At 34.9% G+C, this 21,465-nt stretch overlaps 1 protein-coding gene across 5 annotated transcripts in view; it reads right to left on the bottom strand.

Annotated features, from left to right (window-relative positions):
* LOC132198438 (rap1 GTPase-activating protein 1) overlaps positions 1-21,465 on the bottom strand; it is a 225,295-nt gene that overhangs the window by 48,328 nt on the left and 155,502 nt on the right. For all 5 annotated transcript variants that reach the window (XM_059622489.1, XM_059622490.1, XM_059622491.1 and 2 more), the window contains 2 exons: positions 5,972-6,062; positions 547-639 (listed from right to left, as the gene is read on the bottom strand). In XM_059622489.1, coding sequence (XP_059478472.1) covers positions 547-639; positions 5,972-6,062 — 184 coding nt within the window. The remainder of the gene's footprint in view (positions 1-546; positions 640-5,971; positions 6,063-21,465) is intronic.

Raw genomic sequence — 21,465 nt, 5'->3', positions numbered from 1 at the left:
CCATCTCTCTCGCGATAATGAAAGGGAGGCAGCCTCGAAAATCTGCTGCCGGCTCGCGTCTATTAGACCGTGAAAAGTGGATTCAGCGTGTGGTTAAAAAAAAAATAAACGCATTTGGACGTGCCTACTTTTTAATTCGACGGCTATTAATGATAGAACGGCGCGACGAGGCTCAGCTGCACGACGACTAATTGAGAGAAACTTTATCGCCGGTTCGCGTGCTACGCGCAGTTTGTTTAATATTCGATTCCAAAAAAAGAGGCTGAAAAATTCGTTCAGCTCGATATTTCACGCAATTGTCAAACATCCATCTGCCCGCGATAAGCATCTTAACAAACAGTGAGTTGGAAAGTGATAATCCAATTTGTGGATTTGGCACGCCGCTGGTATGGAATTTTCACAATCAAATAAAAATTCAGTTTTACCAGAAATTATACTGAATTAAATGCGTCAAAATTAGGATGAAAAAAATTAAAGATTGGTTTTTCATGAAGCTAAATAATTAATTAGTTGAATTAACTTTCTAAAGCAGTAAATAATTCCTACCTGTTTGACATAGGGTGGAAGGACGCATCGCTGGTCGTCTAACCGGCTGCTTTGAACCCTCTCGAGCAACTCGAAAAGATCGTGTGTGGTGCCCTGAAAGCAGAAAGAAATTATTTCACGGTCCATTTAGTCCGATTACTTCGATAACTTTAAACGAAAGATTTGTCATCGATTATAAAATGTCTTGTGACGAAAAGCAGCAATTAAGTTTGCGAAACACGACGATTGAAACCGAGATTAAATGTGAAAAAAAAACGTGAACTCAGCATTTTTCCCATTGACCTGAATTTCAAGAGTGACGCCTGGGATTGAATAAATGACAAGAAAAGCGGCGAGTTCACTTTTCTTATCGCTAATTACCATATTCCCCAGGACGACTTCTTTTTCATTCAAAAGAAGAAGTGGTTTCACACAAGAGAGTGCTCGATATTATAAAATAATTATAGAGTTTGTGCCGAGAGGTGTGATGGATTGTGGGAGGCAATATAAAATTACATATGTACACCCATGCACCGATTTTCCTTTCTTTGTCCGCCAGAGAGAGTGAAGAAGGAAGAAACCTTGGAGTTTAATTTCATTTCGCATGCATAAGGTTCAAGAGATAAAAATCTGCTCGCATGGGTGGATGAATTAATTTATTTGATAAACAAGCGGCTTGTGTTTGAGTACCAAGGCCTTCGAACACTGCCCATGTAAATTTCGCGAGTGCTGCTGCTGTTTGGCTGCCGGCCACGTTTTGCTGAAAAACCAGCGTGTTCGCCGGCGCCTGCGATGGGCTCGTGGTCTAAATATTTGAGCTGCTGGGAGTTCACGTGCGGGAGAGAGCAAGTCAGTTTGTTAGTTTATGCGGAACGGTGTGCTTTTTGGTTTCAAAGTGCGGATAAACAAAAGGAAAGAGAGAAGGCTATTCACCCGTGAGCGATGGCAGATGCTAGTAATTTTGCAAAAAAAGGGGGTTTTCTATTTGATCGTTTTTAAATTGTAGAAGTAATTCATAAGTTTGAAGGATTTATAAATTACAAGGATATTAGTTCTTAGGCTATTTAATTTAAAGTCTGCTTCTGAATTATTCATTTTTTTAGTGCATCTCTTCAAGTATTTTCCAATTTAAGTGAACAAAATATGGCAATAAGTTGCATATTTCCAGTTAATTATTATTAATAATTATTAATAAAATATTTAATTGTAGGTTGCAAAACTCAATTAATTTAAAAAAAAATTAAAATTATATGTTAGGAAACAATAAAAAATATTCAAAGAAAGCAGAAAGAAAGTATAGAAAGCTACGGAAATGTTAGTAAAACATTTTTTAGCAGTCTTGTATGAGCTGAACAAATTAATATTTTCAAAAAATTAATCTTTTATTAAATATCTGGGAAGGAAATTTAAAAAAAACTGGACTTATTCCTTGCATTTATTTCTTTTGTAAGTGAAAATAGTTTTTTTTTATAGTAAATCAATGAAGTTGGGAAATTCTTACAAATTTCAGTATTAAATTTTCGGTCTCATATTCATTTTTTAACTTGGATTGACAGACTTTGAAATCCTCCGCAACCCTTAATCAATCATGACGCAACGCCAACGCATTTATAGTAGCCACCCCTAATGCAACTACACAACAAGCAATTAGAAAGAAGGGTGACGTCAACCGACGAGCGAGAAATTAATATGAAATTCTGGCACTTGCGTCATCATTTTTCATTCGGTGTCTTTTGGATTAAATATAAAAATTGTGAACGCGAAGGTGGGTTATTAAACTGGGCGCCCAATATCGCGGAGACGCGCAGGAGGGCCTCGGAGGCAAAAGCAATATCTCTTCGAGACAAGACATGTTAATCCGTCAGTGTAGGCGCCTCTTTCGCCTTTATATGCGAGCGCGTGTGTCTCCTCTTCATCCTCTTGTGTACACACACCTAGAAGAGTATATACGAACCGCAGCATCCGTGCGCTGATGAATTAAAAATCGATCTTGGCCGACGCGGCTGATTGACACAATCGCACCGATTGCGGCGGCCGCTTTTCTCCAACGCAATATAGCGTGGCAATGCAATCAACAAATCAACCGGAGGGATTTAAAAATTGAGAAAGAATAATCTCAAATTTATTTTATGGGCTTGATTTTATTATAACTTTTGTGTTGCAAAATAGTTTATATTTTAATATTTATCAATTAAAATTTACATTATAATGTGTCAATATTATACACTTATTTTTTTTTAATATTTTATAATATTTTGCATTAATTACATAAATTTATTTAATTTTAAACATTCATAAGTTTCTTTTCTTCCTCATTGATTTAAAAATTACTTAATACGAATTTTTCTAGATAAAAATATAATTGATACTGTTTAATTCAATTGTCATGATTTCTAATAATTTATTCTCCGCTATTCATGTGAATCTTCATTCTACTTTGATTATTATTTAAAGTATTTAAACATAAAGCGACAAGTTCAAATTCATTCACATTCATCATTTGAACACGAATCATGCGATTTGAACTAAATGAAGCTAATGTTAGAATTAACTAGCATTAAACAAGACCATATTAATACAAATCAATGTTCTCCTTGTGATAAACCGCCGAAAAACAGACAAGTTGTGTGCAATTTGGAGTAAACATCATTCAAAATTGAATGTCCATTAATTTTTATTTTGGAAGAATTCCACGCAAAATCTAGAAAAATTTTTTCAGCTGAATAGCAAAAAAATATTGCGACAGATTTTAAATTAAGAAAACCGCGGAAAACCACCTAAAGAAATCTGAAGCCACAAGAAATAACATTTACCCCTTAATAACGGTTGTGTCGTAAAATATACTAATTTTAATAAAATAATTGTATGCTACAAAAAAATACGATTTTATTCCAATTTTGTACATATTATATTTTTTAAACAATTAAAAACTTGTGCTTATTTTACTAGAGAAAACGATTCAAATTAGCAAATAATGAAAATAGTTTGCAAATTTTATGATAAAACTAAATTAGTTGTATGAGACTTAAGATTATACTGCCAGCAGCATTCAATATCAAATTGATATGAAAGAATAAAAATAAAAAAAGGCACGAACAGCAAATAATTGTAAACAACTTGAGATTTGCCGATTTCAAGTTTGGGATAAAAGTTAGACAAAAAAATGGGTAAGCCTTGCTGTTTGCATCACTTGCGAGTGAAATCAAAGCGGATGAAGTGTTGTCGGGACGTCATATTGAAGCGGCATTAAATTATTATTTGTCGGCACGTGGGCGAGCAAGAGAACTCGACGCGGACAAACGTGCAATCAAAGAGAGGCCGAATATAATTCCACGCGCGCGCGAGACAGAGAGACCCGATTAGGCGGTAATTAATCCGCTTTTGCCACGAGCACAGGATCAAAAGGCTGAAATTTTATTTATCCGCGGCTAGAAAACGATTTCAGCTCCCACACGTTCTCGGAAGATGAGGCCTCTGGAAAGGAAATCGACGTGTTTCTGTGCGCTCCTGTGCGCAAATTGCGTGCGGTTCTCCTCTTTCGCTCTCGTTCCTCCGCGAGCAATTTTCAGGGTCAGTGGAATCTAATCTCCTTTCAAAGGTAGAAATTTAACACGTCTATCCTTTGATGGGTGCAATAGGTTGGATTTCACAAATGATAATAATAAATAACCTGAAAATGTGACATTTTCCTTTTTTCTTTGTGTGTGAAAAATGTGCCTTTACATATGATATGATAATTACAATCTACAAAGGGTTAACAAATTGAGGATTTTGCACGACAGAGCAGTGATCAGATTATTGCAGAATGAGCAATTTTTTTTTAAATAAATAATAATAAAAAAAAAATATTCTAATAACAAAATAATATGTAAAACTTAATTAAAAAAGGACATTTTACCATTAATAATGATCAAAATTAAAATTTTTATTTAAAAAAAATTATCACTAATTGCAGCTTGACATTAATTAATTAAGGATTATTTAATTTTTATTGCTTAATTGTATTTTTTTTTAAATGTCATATAAAATTTAGTAGCATTTTTTTTAAATCCCAAGGTGTGTCACATAAAAGTTAATGAACTGATTTATTGGAAATAAATTTTTCATCCAGGATTTTACTACTTAAATTAAAACAGCTTTAAAAACTAATCAAGTTTAATGGACGGGGCTAAAATCCACTGACCTGGGAGCCAGACCGCGAGAGAGATGATTTATAAGCGGCTGCAGGTTTGAAAGAACCTCCCATCATAATATCATCATCGTGGTCAGCAGAAGCACATTTCATTCTCAAGAAGCGCGGCCCACTCGCTGAATAAAATTATACAAGGTTTTTTTCTGTTGTTTTCGAGACCATTTTTCATATTAGGAGAGCCGAGAGCGAAAAGATACAAATGAGCAGGCACAAACGTTTTTCACGTGCGGAGGCACTGAACTTTGTTTTCATGCAATTAATTATAAAACGGGCGGTGCACGTTCAGTTTTTGCTCCGATTATTTACGAGACGCCGCTTTCCCGGTGAATTTCGACTATTTGTTTTGATGGCTTAATTAGTCCGATTTCTAGAAGGCGGTTTGTTTAGATGTCGCGGTCGGTGATTCCGTTTTATGGATTTGGGCATGACTTTCGATTTCGGGCCGTTTTCCTGGAGGTCGAAACAAAAGACGTGACAGATGTAAAGACTGGCTGAAAGCGGGCGTGTCGAAATCTATTTGGCCTCTTAATGGGGATCTATACATGTGTGTGTCTTTTAATTCCTTTGACCATTTTGTTACTACATTATTTGTACATTTGTGGGTTTGTTCTGAGCTTTTTAAAAGGATAGAAACTTTTGAAATGGGCCACATTCTCTTACGAGCTGATATTGTGAATTAAAAGTGAAAAATTTAGTTTTTTCACTTCACTGTGAATTGTGAAAACAACTTTTTGTGTTTAAGAATTGGCTTCATTTAAAAAAAAATTAAATTTATATATTTTTAGTAGAAAAATTAAGAAATAATGGAAGAAAAAGAAATAATTCCAGTTCAATTATTTGCTAATAGCACTCTACGAGTTTTTTACAGTTGTGTCAAAATTAAGCAAACCACTTTACTGTAAATTTACTTAAATAATTTAACCTGAAAAATAACTTTTAAAACTATTACCGCTTCCTATATTTTTAATTTTTTAGGGTGTACGTAGGGAAAAAATTGCGATAATTTAAGCAACATTAAAAACATTTGTGACAAGTATCAAATTTAAAACTAGGCTTAAACTTATTAGGCAAAACTATAGCTACTGCTAAAAACTTATTTAAAATGGCTAGTTTATGCAATTTTTTTGGTAACTTTTCTTAGTTTTTATTTTTAAAATCCTTTCTACTTTAGATTTAACACTGGCTGAATTCACGTTCTATTCTGGTTTTATTAAAATAAAAACTTTAATCTTTTAATTTGATGATGTCGCTTACCTTCAACTTGTCGTCAGCAGGACTACTTGGGCTACTTTTCGTGTGTGGATTGGTCGTCGAGTAAATCTGATTCGCCTCTGCTTGTTGTCTCCTGAGAACAAAAAATTAATGCGTCTTCGTTAGTACGTGAAAGCATTGCGAGATTCGCGATAAATTTGAAGAATATCGCACATAAATTGTGGGTTTAACACCCGCTGGCGACACTCACGGATTTTAATTATTCAAAGCGGCACGCACGCATAATATATTTTTGGTGTGCGAGAAGGATTTATTCTGTTTGTCAGGAAGGTGCATGTTGACAAGTTATAAAACACGCGGCGGACATAAAAACGCGCCATTAATAACCAAAACAAGCGGCGCGTCGCGTCCAGAAAGCAGCTGAGAAAATGCCGTGTTGCTATACAACTCCAGAAAACATTCTCTATTTTAATCTATTACACACCAAACGAGGGCCACGTGCGTTTTTTATGTGGCTCTGCGTGTGGGACGATCGACGAGAGCAAAAAAGGAAAATTACCTAAAATCTCAGACGTGTTGCCTAAAGAACCTGGTTCAGAGAATTGAAAAACAAATGAAATTTATGAAATTAAGCAACATTTTATTTAATAATAAATGCTCCGATTTTGAGATATTCAAACTTAAACGTGGAATCTAGGAATATTTTATCTAAAAAATTGATAAAATAAGGTGAGGAGTTCTATAAATTAGGCTGAATTTAAATTTTGAACTTTAATTTAAAAATGTCCCTAAACTTGTGTAAATTGTTGTAAATTATTAAAATAATTTTTACTTTGTTCACCTTTAACATTACATATTTCTTTCAAAATTATAGTTAAGACTTATTCCCAAAAGTTCTTAGAGAGGAATAGTTATTTTATTTAAATTAATTTGTAAAAGTTTATATCCAAAAAATGACTGTTCTTTTTTTATCTTTAAACCATTTTTTTTATCTTAACAAAAATATGAAATCACGACGGAAAAACCAAGAGTAATATATTCTACCCTTAACCACTTTTCTTGCCGCAAGTTATGGACTGGTTAAGCAGGTTGCATACCTCTAAGGGAGTAGGTCGCTTGAATAAGTGTCGCTGCCTTCGCAGTCGAGTGAATTTCCGTCGCGGTTTGCCCTAATTCACGTTCCTTCTGCAGATTAGTTAATTACGGTGGAAAAGTGAATAGGTCGGTACGAGTCGGCTTTTTAATTAAAGTCGGCGCGCTGCCTACCACTTGAGATCCGAGCCGTGTTTGCGCCGAGAACGCTGCTAAGTCTAGCGTGATGTGTCCCATCAAAGGGGCATTTTACAGGACGAGAGCGAGCGAAATCCGCCTTCGACTTTACACAGAAATATGCGCCGAGGCGTGCAGAAAAATGGTCCTCGACCCGCGCTCCCCGGCTTTTGGAGATTTTTCATTAAAATAAAAAAATAAATATATAAACGCGTTTAGGCTTCTCGCTCACCGGCGTTTTTCATCTTATATGAGTTGTGTGACAGAGATGCTGGGCCGCGATAAAAATTTGTTGTGACAACGTAAATTATTTTTCACCAAAAAAAAGGACGAAGCGAAAAATTGTTTCATCATAAGAGAATACCAGTTTGGTAATAATTAAATAATTTAAAAGTCGGATCAAAATGCATTGTTTGAAATAACAAAACTTCAATTTTTAATTTTTATCCTAAAAATTATATAAATTTTCTCTCTCAAGTTAAAAGTGCAGATCTTTATTTTATATTGTGCACTGATGACGGAATGGTTTTTTTACACAAAAGTTTATACTGCTTTTCACAGTATTCACTATTCAGTCTCTGGGGATAGAAGCAACTTTTTTGCAACAACAAAGGCGAGGAGTGCTCATTGAAAAAAAGCCCTCAGGTGCTTGAGCGTTGCAGAAATTAATAAGGGCAGAGCTGAGCGAAAAGCGGAGAGGCGTTTCCTGCACGGGATGGAAAATCGCATTCACCGATTGAGCAGAAAGAAGGATTTGCGACAAAGGACTGATGATCTCTTTTTCCAATAAATCTCGTCGGCTCTGCCATCGCCGTCAGTGCTCGCTGCACTTTTGGAGGCTTGGAGCTTAGCACAGAGATAAATTTATTTCAAAATTAATTTTAACAATTTAATCAAAAGTTTATATTTTTTACAATAAGTTAAAAATATATAATTTCGATTAAATATATTTAACATTAGTTAACCATTTTGCTACTAAAAATATTTTTACATTTTTTTAAAATTTTATTTAATATTTGTGCAAATTTTCAGTTATCATTTTTACTTATTACATTTTTGATATTATGCAATTATTCTATTCTATCTCAATTTTTTAATAATTCATGAAATGGTTAGTTAATACTTTAAAGATAAGAAGAGATTTAATTGTAAGCTTGTCATCAGGAAGTCGCCACATATATTGGTTTTAATGAGCAAACTTGACCAAAACATAAAAATATTCAAAACATCCAAATGATAGTTTAGTAATAAGAGAATTAATTAATTAATGCAACTCATCAGAGTTGATTTTTAATTTTAGTTGGTTTTCAGCATTCATCTTTGAACCTTGATGAACTTTTGCATACATCAACGCAAATGGGGTGTCAAAAATCGCCGCCTCGCTGCTTCGGATTACCTATGCGAGCGAGACGCTCCCGTTCCATTTGCATAACAAATTACGCATTGACGTCGATACGGGTGCTATTAAAACACTGACGCCGCCGCAAATTGCGACTCGAGCATAATTCGGGGTGCACATATGGCAAATGTCAATTATCGAGTGCCTCGCTGCTCTTTGTACTGAAAGATGCTGCAATCTAAATACTGATGAGCCGTGAAAATAAATATTCATCGCACCCGATCCTTGAGTTTCTCGCTCGTCTGCTCTCTCGCTCGAGTGGGCCCCGAATTAATTCCAGTCTGCCGACGAGAGTAAAAAATCCTGCACGAGTTATACATTTTTATTTTTAGTGTTAACAAAAATAACGCTGCGGCTTTTCACTTTTTTGTTGTTTTGTTTCGATATTGAAAAAACGAGGTGGTGCCACAAATGGTCATAAACAACAGAGCGGCACGCCCGCGTGCAGTTTGTGTTCGGAGCCCACTTTTTACGCGATTTTATTGACACAGCTTTATATAATCATAATTCGCCGAGTGAATTTTGAATGGCCGATGCGGACATTAACTAAATTGCTTTTTGGGAGGAGGAGAAGCAGAAGACGTACGGCAAATTGCTGTTGGAAATAAAAACAGCATCCACGCACAGAAATTATATTTTCGCGCGAAGCACGCTGCGCTGCACTCTCCTTTTTTCCATTTGGCCGATTGGATTTTTCGAGCGAGAGCAACAAGCTTAACATAAAAAATTGGTGGAGATGCCTCGAGTGTTGGTGCATTATGCTAATTTGGTCAGAGTTTCCACTAAGTTTTGGAGAATTATGTCCAAATTACATATACAAACCAGATGCTTTATGAGTGGGTAGAAATTATAGATAATGTGGAATACAGGTCGAATATTAAAATAATATTGAATAATTATATTCAAAATAAATAATTGATTAGATATCTCTTTTAAGTGGTTTAAAGTTAAAGAGAAATACTTCTTAATTAAGTCTACTTACATAAAAAATTAGAGTAAATTCGGATCATATTTCTACCTAATCAGAGAGCTCAAACAACAATCAAACCGTGTTTTATTGTTGTAATGCATGGACATTGTTTCTACGAAGTGACAGAGCTTTGGAATTATTTGATGAAGGACACAAAAGATGTTAAATTTGGCAGCTTTAATTTTCACATTTTTACTTTTAAAACTGTAAAACATGCTAATGCTTTTCTCCTACATTATATAGTGTTTTCAATAAAAAAAAAAAAAAAAAAAAAAAAAAAAAATGCAACCACTCTTTTTTCGCAATAGTTATAATTAATAATCAGACTCAATTTTAAATAAATACCCTTTCCAGTACATCTTATGTGTTTAGAATTGTCTCCGTGATGTTTTTGACTAATTAAAATTCAAACCAAACTCAAAAGTAGAGGTGCAGAATTATAAATGGTGTATTTTTTGCAAAGAAACGAAGTTAAAAATTCAATTTCGTCACAGAGAGTTCAATTACGCTGCAAAATGAGGCTTTTTCAATTCTGTCTGGCACAAACGCTGGGAAAATCAATCCATCAGTGGATGTGATGGAATTGGTCCGAGCCAGAGAGAGACTCTCGCTTTCACGGCGGGGCGCACGTGATAATAAATGAAACGGCGCACCGGCCCAGCCGATATTGGATTGGTAAAAATAAGCAGGGGAGATGATACGTGCTGATAACAAACACCTCTCTCGCCGCAAAATTGGATGCTGCGCGTGAGATGCAGCTGGTTGCCTATCCTATCTCTCAGTCAGCCCAGGTACAGACGAAAAAAACAACCCTTCCCTCAGGCCAGAATTGTGAAATATGGGGATTATTTTATTATTATTTTATAAATTCTCCTTGGGGGAGATAAAAAGAAGAGAAATTGCGTAGTAAAAGAAGGAAGCACCCCCTTTCCCTTTACAAGAAGGGCCACGCCTTTGTATAAATTTCACCGCACACGTGCGTTTCGGGGGGAAACCGGGAGGGCGAGTTTAGTGGAAATTAGTAAAAAATTGATAAACAAAATCCGTTACGTTATTATTCAACCATACTTCGTTATTTTCATCCATTGAAGTGTTTGTTTGGAGAAGAAGTTGTACATCAATATTTCGATTGCTATTATTGCTTGTTGAGAATCTCGAGAATCAATCTGCCGACAAGAGCGACTTTTGAGTGAGCACCAAGGAAACGGCTGCTCTCTACTGCCGATTTTGTGTTATTATTGCTTCTGCCTTTGGCGAGCCAACGTAATACGGAATGTGGGTAATACATATTTTATACTCTGCGCACACACATATGGTGGCGGCTGGGGAATGAAAGAAAAAATACACGTGCGATTTTTCCTTATTTCATTCCAAACGTAATAACTTTTCTCGGTACAAATTTATTTCCTGCAGTGCAGCAATTTCTAATGTTTTTCTCTCCTAGCTGATATAAGATTAGGGCTAAAAAAATAAAAATGAAAATTAATTTTATTAAAATTCTCCTTTTCAGTTTAAAGAAAATTTTAAAATCAATATTTTTATGAAATTAATTTAATACAATTTATATTACAATATTTTTTCAGCCAGAATAATTTTTCTTTACAATATTTTTTACGTTTATATTTATAACTTTTGAACAAATTTTAATGAACTTTTAAAATCTTTAAGTTTACAATTTTTTAGTATTACTTATTATTCTTTTGATTAATTTAAATTATTTTGAAATAAGAGAAGAGGAAGCAATAGGTTTTTTTCAAATTGCAATTTTTAAGAAGACTTTGAGGAATGTTGACATTTTTAATCCTTAGCAAAGATGTGATTAATTTTTATTGCACTGTATATCTCAATCGGGAAGTAAGTGAGAGAGATCAGATCAAATAAGCGAGGGCAATAAAGTTTAAAAATGCTGCACAAAGACCAAGGCTGAAATTTGACCTTGCCTGATTTATTGCACAGTAATTGCAGAATCATTGTCGTGGGTGTTGCAGCGATTCAGCAATTATTATCGCCGCGCAATCGGAGTAAGTACAGACCCATTAAATCACATTAAAAACATTTTATGTACACCTTCTCTCCGCCGATTGTGAGAGTCATTCTGCGCCGCGTTTATAATCAAGTGTTGCTGCGGCAGTTTTTTTCTTCATATAATATATAAAATATGGTTTGTGTATAAATTCTTTTAATAAAAGCTTTTACTGTCCCGGCCGACACTGACGAGCGTTAAAACATACATCATTAAGAGGAGAGAGATACAGATGAGCTAGAGAGATCCATTGTAGCAAATAATGATAATAATCGCACAACGGTTATTTCTAATGAATCACCTCCTCTCGCCTCATTATCTCGCTCTCCGTCATTTGTATTTATTATTTTTCAAAACAAAAACTTCTTCTTCTGCAGCTCTCAACTTTTTGCAATACATTATTATTTCACCATTTTCACGCACCTCGTTAACGAAATGACAATATTGCGAAACTCGCTTGGAAATGAAAAATTTTCCTGTTCTACAAATGGACGGGAAAATTGAAAGGGGAAATGAGTTTTTTTTTAACAACGGAATGTCGAGGTGCTTTTTTGTATGCGGAAAATATGGGAGGAGGAGGATTGAAATCCTCTTAAAAAAGGACTTTCTTTTGAAGCAGGAAAACGGAATTTTTTGTGTGCGTTGTGCCCCTGCTTTTTGTGTGCCGCGAGTCCACAAATGGAATAAATAAATCTGCAGGCACTCGAAAGCGTTCGCGTGGAAGACATTAAATGCTGCTCGTTTTGTGTAAGGGAATGTAATGGAGCTGCAAAACAGTTATTGTGCCTGCTTTTTATGTCCATTTTTTGTGCTGTGATATAAATTCTAGGGAAATTTGTAATTGATTATTAAAAAAATTGAAAGGGAATCAAGTATTTCTGAAGGAAATAAAAGCAGTAATTTTAAAGACTAAAAAAAATGAAGATTCAAGATGGAATGTAAATTTTATGTTGTAAGTAATAAAATTGAAAAAAAACCAAAGTTTTTATTAAAAGAACTTTTTTTCTACTATATTTTTTTAATATTTTGATTTAACTTCTTTCAAAATTTTTTTCCTTTCACTTATGTTTTAATTTTTTTTTTTTTGCAATTTATTAAAATGAATTATCAACCATCAAACACACTAAGCTAATGTCCTGAATTTCTGGATATTCTGGATTTCAACATAATAGCAAACGCAGATATAAAAGGAGTACGCTAGGTCAACAGAGTTCAAGTCTGCCAAAAGTGCGTGAACTAATTTCGTTTTATATCTGCACGCCACGGAAATAAGCTTGGAAAATTTTCCCCAGGGAGAATTTGTGCAGAGCCCGGTTTGTGTAGCCGGCGCTGTTTTTGTTCGGTGCACGTGGAGAGCGCAATTCATAAATTTATTGAGGGGCCAATTAAAGCCACAGCATGTGTCATTTTAATGAACAATTCAAATCTTCATTAGCATCGCTCGGCGGTAGCATATTTATGCAGCCGGATCCTCCTTTTCATATTCATCACTCGCCAAACACATACGATGATAATGATCTTTGTATTATGAACATGAGCAGAGACGGGGACAAAAAATATTTATATGGAAACTGTGGTGAGGAGCCGCTGTCATTTTCATACATGCACCTCATGATTATTCGATGTTTGAAATAAAAAGCAGAAAAATCCATAATTCCGTCTGCAGGAGAGAGGTGAAGGAACTCTCATCAACAGAAAGAGAGAGAGATGCAAAAAACGAGTCAATACATCCGAGGGGGAATAATGGGCGGCGGCGGCTTGTTTATTTTCCTAATTCCGATCGGAGAGTGCTTTTTGCGCAATGAGCTTGAGAGAAAGATAAAAAGCATGTGTATTGAACGTGATGAGACTCGCTGCTTTACTTATTCAGGCCGATTGATTGATTGGTTTCGTGCAGACGAGCGAAAAAAGCGAGAGACGCGGGAAATTAAATCAAGCGGCGGAAAAGCTGCGTTCCGCGCTTTGACTTTTGTCTCTCTCGTGAAAAATTGCCTCAGGTTTAGTCGGGCAGAAAGAAATGAGGAAATTCAAGCGTCATCCGGAGAGGAGAATGGAATATAATGGAAAAGTTGTGAATTTTTCCTCTCTCCAAGTTTATTTTGCTTCTTTTATTTTCGCTCAGCTGTTTGAGTTACAAAAACTTCAGCTTCAATTATAAAGTTTCTGAAACTTCTTCGCTCACGGGTGAGTAAGTATATTATTAATCACAAACAGTTAACGACAAAAATGTGACACGTAGAATATCAAAGTTGAACGTAGGCAGATGTGAATATTCCCATCCGTTATTATTTCAGGAGGAAATTCGACTGTGTTTTGCGAATCCAAATTCATGAGAAGGTTTGATAATATAATTTCTGAACGCGCGCGGTGCAAACTCAAAGCAAGTTGGAAACTCGGTCTGCAGTCGACAGCAGCAGCTAACGAAGTCTCACTCCAGGATTAATTCAATTCGCTGTATATTATGTGTTGTTTCTGCAAAAAGACGGTGACATCCTACCGCAGGGATGAAGTGAGAAGAAAATCAAAGAGGATTATTCGCAGTGACACTCGTCAGCTGTGCAAACACAGATTTCCTCTTCTAGAGTACCTTATTCCCCAATTTCCTTCTTGGGAAAGGCGTTCAAGAATAATATATTTTTTACTTTTTTATGATTTCTTACTTCATCTATGCAATTTTATTTTAATCAAAACAACAACCTGCAGCGTTACAACTAAATGTTCTTCTCAGAATATAATGAATCAATTTTTAATCACCTAATACGGTATATATTACATTGCTGAATGAAACAAATTCTTGAAAAAAAATCAATTATATTACCTAGGAAGGGAGATGTAGGAAAAGAACGTAAAATGAAAAAAAATATATATAATTAAGTAATATGAAAAGATTTTCTAGAAAGCTTTAAAATAATAATATACATTATTAAAATCTATTTAAAATATTTTAATCAGATAAAATTGGAAATTTATTTTTAATCGTTTTTAATTTATTCAAAATGATTCAAAATATGATGATCCCTCAAAATTTTCGTTGTGTAATATTGACAAAAATCGAATTATTCAATAAATTTTCAATTTTGAAAGCCAATTTTATACGAATCAAGCTCAAAATTGCAGTCATAAATTATACGCAGAGTTTCAGCCACTCTAATTGCCTCCCGGCTCTGCTGTTCCAACTACCGCAGAACTGCCGCTTTTTCAAAGCACCAGACTGAAAAACGAGAGAGCTGCCGAAAAAATTCAGCGGTAACACGCGCGGCAAATTGAAACGTTATGTATGAATGTTCGCGCGTGTTTCAATTAAATTTGCTTGCCTGGTTGAACCACCGCCGCGTCAATTGGCAAGTGATTTGCACCGCTTTGCGGCCGCCGTACACCGCCATTAAAAAAAAAATGCCTTTTCAGTCAGATTTATTAAAAATTCATGTCACCCGATTTTTACTTTGGATTTCCTTGCTCGATCGCAAACGTATAACACGATTTAATTACTCTCGTTGCTTATTTTGGCCGACGTCGATTCGTGTTCTCGCCATAATTACACTCCCGTTCGGTTCAGAGGTTAATCAGCCTCGGTAAATCGCAAATCAGATCGGGAAAGCCTCTCGATTGCACGCGGTTGACTTTATTGCCCTTATCGTGAAATAAGAGAGGTTTTGTCTTCCGTTTCATTGCACATTGCGTTGGTGTACAGGTCAAGCGCATTTCTATTTATCAAGCATCTAACAATAAGACTGAAAATTATGAATTAAGTACAGTTCTTTACTTTTCTGTTGCAAGTTGCAAGTAATTTAATTAGAACATTCATTTCCACACAATAAATTTTAAATTAGATAAAAATAAATAATGTAACAAGGATTTATTTTGATTTTTTTGTTGCAGACATTTATAAAGTACAATAAAGAAAATAAAAAGGAAACTTTTTTCAAAGTCCTGTTTTAAACAATTTAGTCTTCATTTTCTATTATTATAACGTAAATAAATGATTTTATTTTAATAACTAAATTTAATAATTTTTGAGTTGTGTAAAATTGAATGCAAAAAAACATGAGATATTGATGAAATTTTTAAATTTTTATAATTTATTTAGATATAATTTTTAGAAGGTCATCAACTTAAAAATAAAATATCTTCTAAGCAAATGAAATTCTGCGATTGGTAAGAGTTCAATCACAATTTTCCCGCCCATTATGTGTTATTATAATAATGAAATAATAATAAAATTATTTAAAAGTAACAAAAATTATTGACTGAATTCCATCAATTAAAAAAAACCATATTTTTCCAATAAATCAAAAGTTCGGCGGTCATGCCATGTCATTATAGAAATAATTTCCTCTCCGAAATTGGCCAAAATTTTAGTTTAATTTATGGCCGAGCGGTCCAGGCCGAATCTCGCTGCCGGCTGCTTTTGGCCAGGCAATTTATATTCCACAAACAAAAATTGCAGCGATGGTCCATTTGCCTTAATTACATCCACACCGCAGCGCGCATACAAATTATCACCCAAACGAGGAGGCTAGTTTGACGCACACGCGAACAATTTCGAGGTCCGCCGACTTGGTTGTGAGGAAATGAGCGAGGGCCCTCAGCTTTTCGCACACGGCGCCCACGCCTAACCCAAACAGCTAGAAAATTAAACAGACGCGCTCACAAACTCGTCCGCCAGCTAGAAAGCTTGTAATAAAATTAATTTGCTGCGAGTAATGTGACGCAGGCGATAACACGTTTGCCGCTTTCCTTAAAAAAAGGCCTTCATCGACTTGGCGAAATTATTATTTTTGTTAAAATTCATCGTAATTCTGGCAGAATCATGATTGAAATTTGATAACTGAAAAAATTTTGTTTTCTTTTTTCCAACTCGGTCTGACATTCTTAACAATTTTTTATCGTATCGTCCGAAAAATAATAATAAAAATAGCAACAAAAATAATAATTACCAATGAATTTTGCAACATACTTAACAAATATTTCCAAACAAAACTGAGTTATAGAGAGAGACGTACAGAAATTAAAAAATTATTCAAGTTTCTTAAAGAAAAAAATAACACTATAGCTGAAAAAATTAAAACTTTGACATACAATCTTTCAAGTAAATATTGCTTCAGAGGCAATATTGGATTTTGGAAATTTCAATATCAGCAAAAACGATTTTTATATCCGGGCTCAGAATGTGACACACATAAACTTGATTTAATTTCATCCTCCACTTGGTCTTTAATGCAATTTTTATGGCACTGCCATAAAGTTGCAGCTGCGCCTCTGAACGGATGCATTGCTGCACATGTGAAGCCATGTTTGCTCGCAATGTTTGCATTTTATTAGATTTTATTGCTGGTCATTGATGATTGATTTAATGTTTGTAATGCACTCTTTTATTATATCAATAAGAAATTAATTTCCATTTCAACCGTTGCATTAAATAATACAAATTGCCCCATTTTCCTGTTTTAGCACTGCATATTTTTTTGCGTGGCAACAGTGGAGGAGGAAATTGAAATTCCTATGTGCAAATTGCGTTATTTTTTCTCTCGGCAAAAATTTTCCGCCTACTTTGTTGCGATAAGAGGATTTTCCGGCTGAGAAGCGCGCTGCCATTTATTGCAAGGCCTCGAGCCAAAGATTACCTCTTTGCCTTGCTCGTAATGAAGTTCATTTTTCAGCACCAAACTGCCACACAGGTTCAACACTGCAGCTTACGGCAACTTAACTGCGGCTAGAACTGGAGCTGCTGCAACGAATGAGCGCATTTTGACCTATATAATTTTATCTGCTGGATGCATCTCTATCTCGCTCGCCCAGAGGCTCAAAAAGTAAAGCATCCTCTTTGCCAGAATAGCTTGTGGTCGGTGCGGAAAACTTTTGTTGCAGACGTCAGCAGTTTTTATTATACTTGAGCAATTTAATAAATAAATCTTTTGTCAGCTTCATTACATTTGTTTTCCAAAGAATAACAAAGTATAATTAAAAATTGGAATTATATGAACATCACGAAATTTATTTATGAGCATTAAAAACTTGTAAAACCTAGTAAAATTATTAAAATTTAACGAATCAAAACGTTTCAAAGTTACATTGAAAATCTTCAATCTTTGCTTGATAAAGAATTAAATGATTTCGACGCTCAATTATAAACCTTGTTTAATTAAATTATTTATAAAAAAATTAGATGAAAACAAAAATCAATTTTCTTTATTTCAACTCTGATGGTTGAATGAAAATAAAAACTGGAATTTATTTACCCAAATTGCGATTTCATGTAAAAGTCGGAAAATCTGATCAGAGATGATGTAAGGGAATGTTGTACTTGGAGCTAAAATTAATTTGTTCGAAATGGTCCATTATAAAGAAGAGTAAAATATGTAAAATAATATTGATATAACTCTTCACTTTCTCTAGCATTATGTTATATCGCTATCGTTTTTCTCCATTTAGGGTTAAAGTTGTAAAAAATTGTTATTAATATTATAAAAAAAGTTATTAAAAAGTAAGATATTCAGTGGAGTTTTTGAGTTAAACTGTCAAGCTGTCAATCAAACTGGCGCCAAGTACGCAAAACATTTTCACGCTTTTCAAGCAAATCAAGCCGTTTAAAATTACCGTATACAAAATTCGCCCGTTTTTGTTACATTTGTAGGCAAGTGTCGCTGATATGCACATATTATTCAAATCGCGAGTGCAAATGAACACACCTGCAGCGGCCGCGCGATAAACATCTGATGAGCTTCGATTTTTCACGCCCACGTCGGTCTCGCGGGCAAAAACGAATCAGTTGATGGAGCAGTAAATATCGCCGGCGTGCAGTCATTTGAATAAAAATGACAGCCATTATAATCATTGCAGTGTCGGGCGGGCGAGATTTTCATACACACACAAGCGACCAACAACTTGGCACACATTATGGAAACGCGAGCGGTAATTCCGTCCGACTTGTTATACAAAGTTGCACTTCGCATGCAACTCTCTCGTCGGTGTGTTATTATGATTACATGCACTGATATACAAATAAAATGAGCGCGCGAATCACGGGGGAGTGAGAGAGCAGAGAGGCGTACGAGGAATTCTGCTAATGAATAATTCAACCTTCTCTGTCCTTGCATAATATGTGTGCAAATGGAATTTTGGTTTTCAGGTCAAACTATAGCTTGTAGAGCAGAACTAGTTTGAAATTTTAATTAATCTGTTTGAACTAACTTTGAGAGTATGTTTATTTTTTCTAAAGCTCGGTAAAGTTTCTATTCTATCGTTAACTTTATAAAAAAAATATTCTGCTTGGATTGAGACGACCCAGCAAAGTTAATTTAATGGAACATTTTTTCAGAAATATATGAAATGAACAAATTTGATTAATATATATGACATATGACTATCAAAAAGAAGATAATATAATGTTATACAAACAAGTTTGTGGAAAATATTTCAGTCCATGCTCCATATAAGAAGCAAAAATTTTCCCTTCAAACAGAAGGTTAATGTTGCCTTGCTAAAATTAAAATTGTCACTGATATTTTTATAGGAAAATTTTGGGTCAATTGTGGGCTGTTAGCGCCAAATTAATTATTTATCGATTTTGTAACTACTCGATATTGAAATTTAGTGGAATAAAAATAATTAATTCTGAATAATTTAATTTTATTTTGTAAATTTGTTCAAAATTTATATGAATTAAATTGAAACTGTTAAAGCTGTGATGACAAATCTCGCAGTAACTCACTTTTGTGGAAATTTCCACAATTTATAACAGGAGAGGACTTCACATTAATTATAAATTTGCTTCTCATTTTCTATAATTTCCTAACCAAGTATATGATTCAAATATTAAACTTGATTGAATGTGCACTTGTAGTCCAATCTTATCCAAAACTCTCTCAACTATCTTTCGCGAGTGGAAAATTACTGTATGAAATTTTTTGATTAATGCGATTTGCGACAACACTTCTTGAGCCCTGAATTTTCCGTAGTCAGCCCGCTCTCGTCGCCGGCTTTTTTCTCGTCGCCAGCAATCAAGAGAGGCGAAAAGCCGCCTTCAATGAAATCAATACAGGCTCTCTGGCAAAAAAGATCCACCGCCAGATATGGTTACGGCTCGTTTGCATTCATAAATATAAAGACGAGTTGCAACACACACATCCTGCTCCAATCTGGATAACATCCACCACCACGCCATCCAACTCTTTTTTTTTATATTCGTACGAAATGAATGTGCTGCAATTGCACACCGCAATTTACATTCACGTTTCGCGACGACCGGCGAGCGAAAAAAAAAATCCGAGCACCACAGTCGCGACTTCCCTTTAGAATTTTTACACCGGCGTACAAAAAGCAAAAGCACATTTTTCTCGTTAGGCGCAATAATTTGAAATTTAGATAAGAATCGCCCATGTGAACTCTTTTTCAACCGGACTCGCATTTGCCTTGCTAAGGGGATGATCGATCCCGGGAATCCGCCAAAGGGAGCAGCTAGGAAAAGGGCCGCCCTCGCTTGCTTGATCATTAATGCAAGCGGCTAGGAAATAAGAGGCAGCTGCTCAAACGCGCCTTCTTTATCATTTGTAGGACGCTTTTTCTGCAAAAGCCGCCGCCGCCGACGAGAGAGATGCACGGAGAAGATCAAAGGGCCGCGAGCACGCGAGTCAATAAAATGTGTGTTTGCGCTTCTTGTAATAAAAATTGCGCGCCGCTATGGTATAGAACCGTGATTCGCAAAGGCAGGAATTCTTCTGATAAAGAAAATATTATGCACATTTTTGTTTGCATAGACAGGTTTTGCAAGCTCCACGCTCTTCCTGTGTTTTTTTTTATAAACAAATTTCTAACATTAGTTAATTGTTTCACTATTTTAATTTTAAACTTTTCTTTTTTAATAATAACATTCTTTTTTTGTATATACACAATACATTACATTTCTTTATTTTCATTTTTAAATTTAATCCTTTTATGGAATCACAATTTAAGCAGCTCAATTTAAAAATGGACTATTTATTAAAATCTATGCAAAAAAATTAATAAATTTCTCGTTTTATTCACCATGTTATTATTATTAACAATTGATTCATTTCAAATCCTATTCCCGAAAACTCTTTTAGTAAACATGATGATAAATCAGTAATAATATCTAGAAAATTGTAGCTGAAAATATTTAGAGCTCTTGTACAGTGTATGGTTCAATATGATATTTGAATGTCAAATTTGATCATTTACTAAGCTGAAATTTGAGATTATAAATTATGTTAGGGAATCCAACTCTATGGATGATTAAATTGATGTTTACAGAAATTAATTTTGCACTACTTTTATTGATTTATTAACATACATATCTGAACTAGAACAAAAGATAGGATAATTGTAATTAAATTTTGTCACAGTTTTTTTCCGTGCATTTTTCTCTCTCCCCCAAGTACAGAAAACTTTGTTTAGTTGCATGAAATATCCAGAGTAACGTTTCGTCGTGACAGAAAAAGGCCAGCCGTTGTTATCACATCCGAAGGAAAATCCTGTCCACCTCGGCCATAAATCAAGCTGCTTTTATATAAAATAAAATGCACTTCTTATTCGCTGGGGATAAAAAGAGCGTGGTGTCTCGCGATCAAGAGCAGAACCATATATCTGCAGCATATTCACGAGTGCCAAAGCGGCATTGTGTGCAAGAGGCATTTTCCCAGCAGCGAGAGAGGAGTTTACATTTTTTAATTTGATACTGTCAACCTGGCGAGTATACACCATAAGGAGAAATAATTTTCAAGTCTCTGCGCGCGTGTAAGATAAAGCAGTCACAGCCTGTTGGAGTTTCCATTTCGTTTTATCTCTCGGAAAGAAGTCATACCACACTTAATATAATACGGCCGGAGACACACGCAGAAAGAGCTAAGGATGTTTTT

This window comes from Neocloeon triangulifer, unplaced genomic scaffold, assembly GCF_031216515.1.
Source record: "Neocloeon triangulifer isolate White Clay Creek 2 clone unplaced genomic scaffold, ASM3121651v1 ptg000012l, whole genome shotgun sequence".
NCBI lineage: Eukaryota > Metazoa > Arthropoda > Insecta > Ephemeroptera > Baetidae > Neocloeon > Neocloeon triangulifer.
This window is presented reverse-complemented; position numbering and strand designations above follow the sequence as displayed.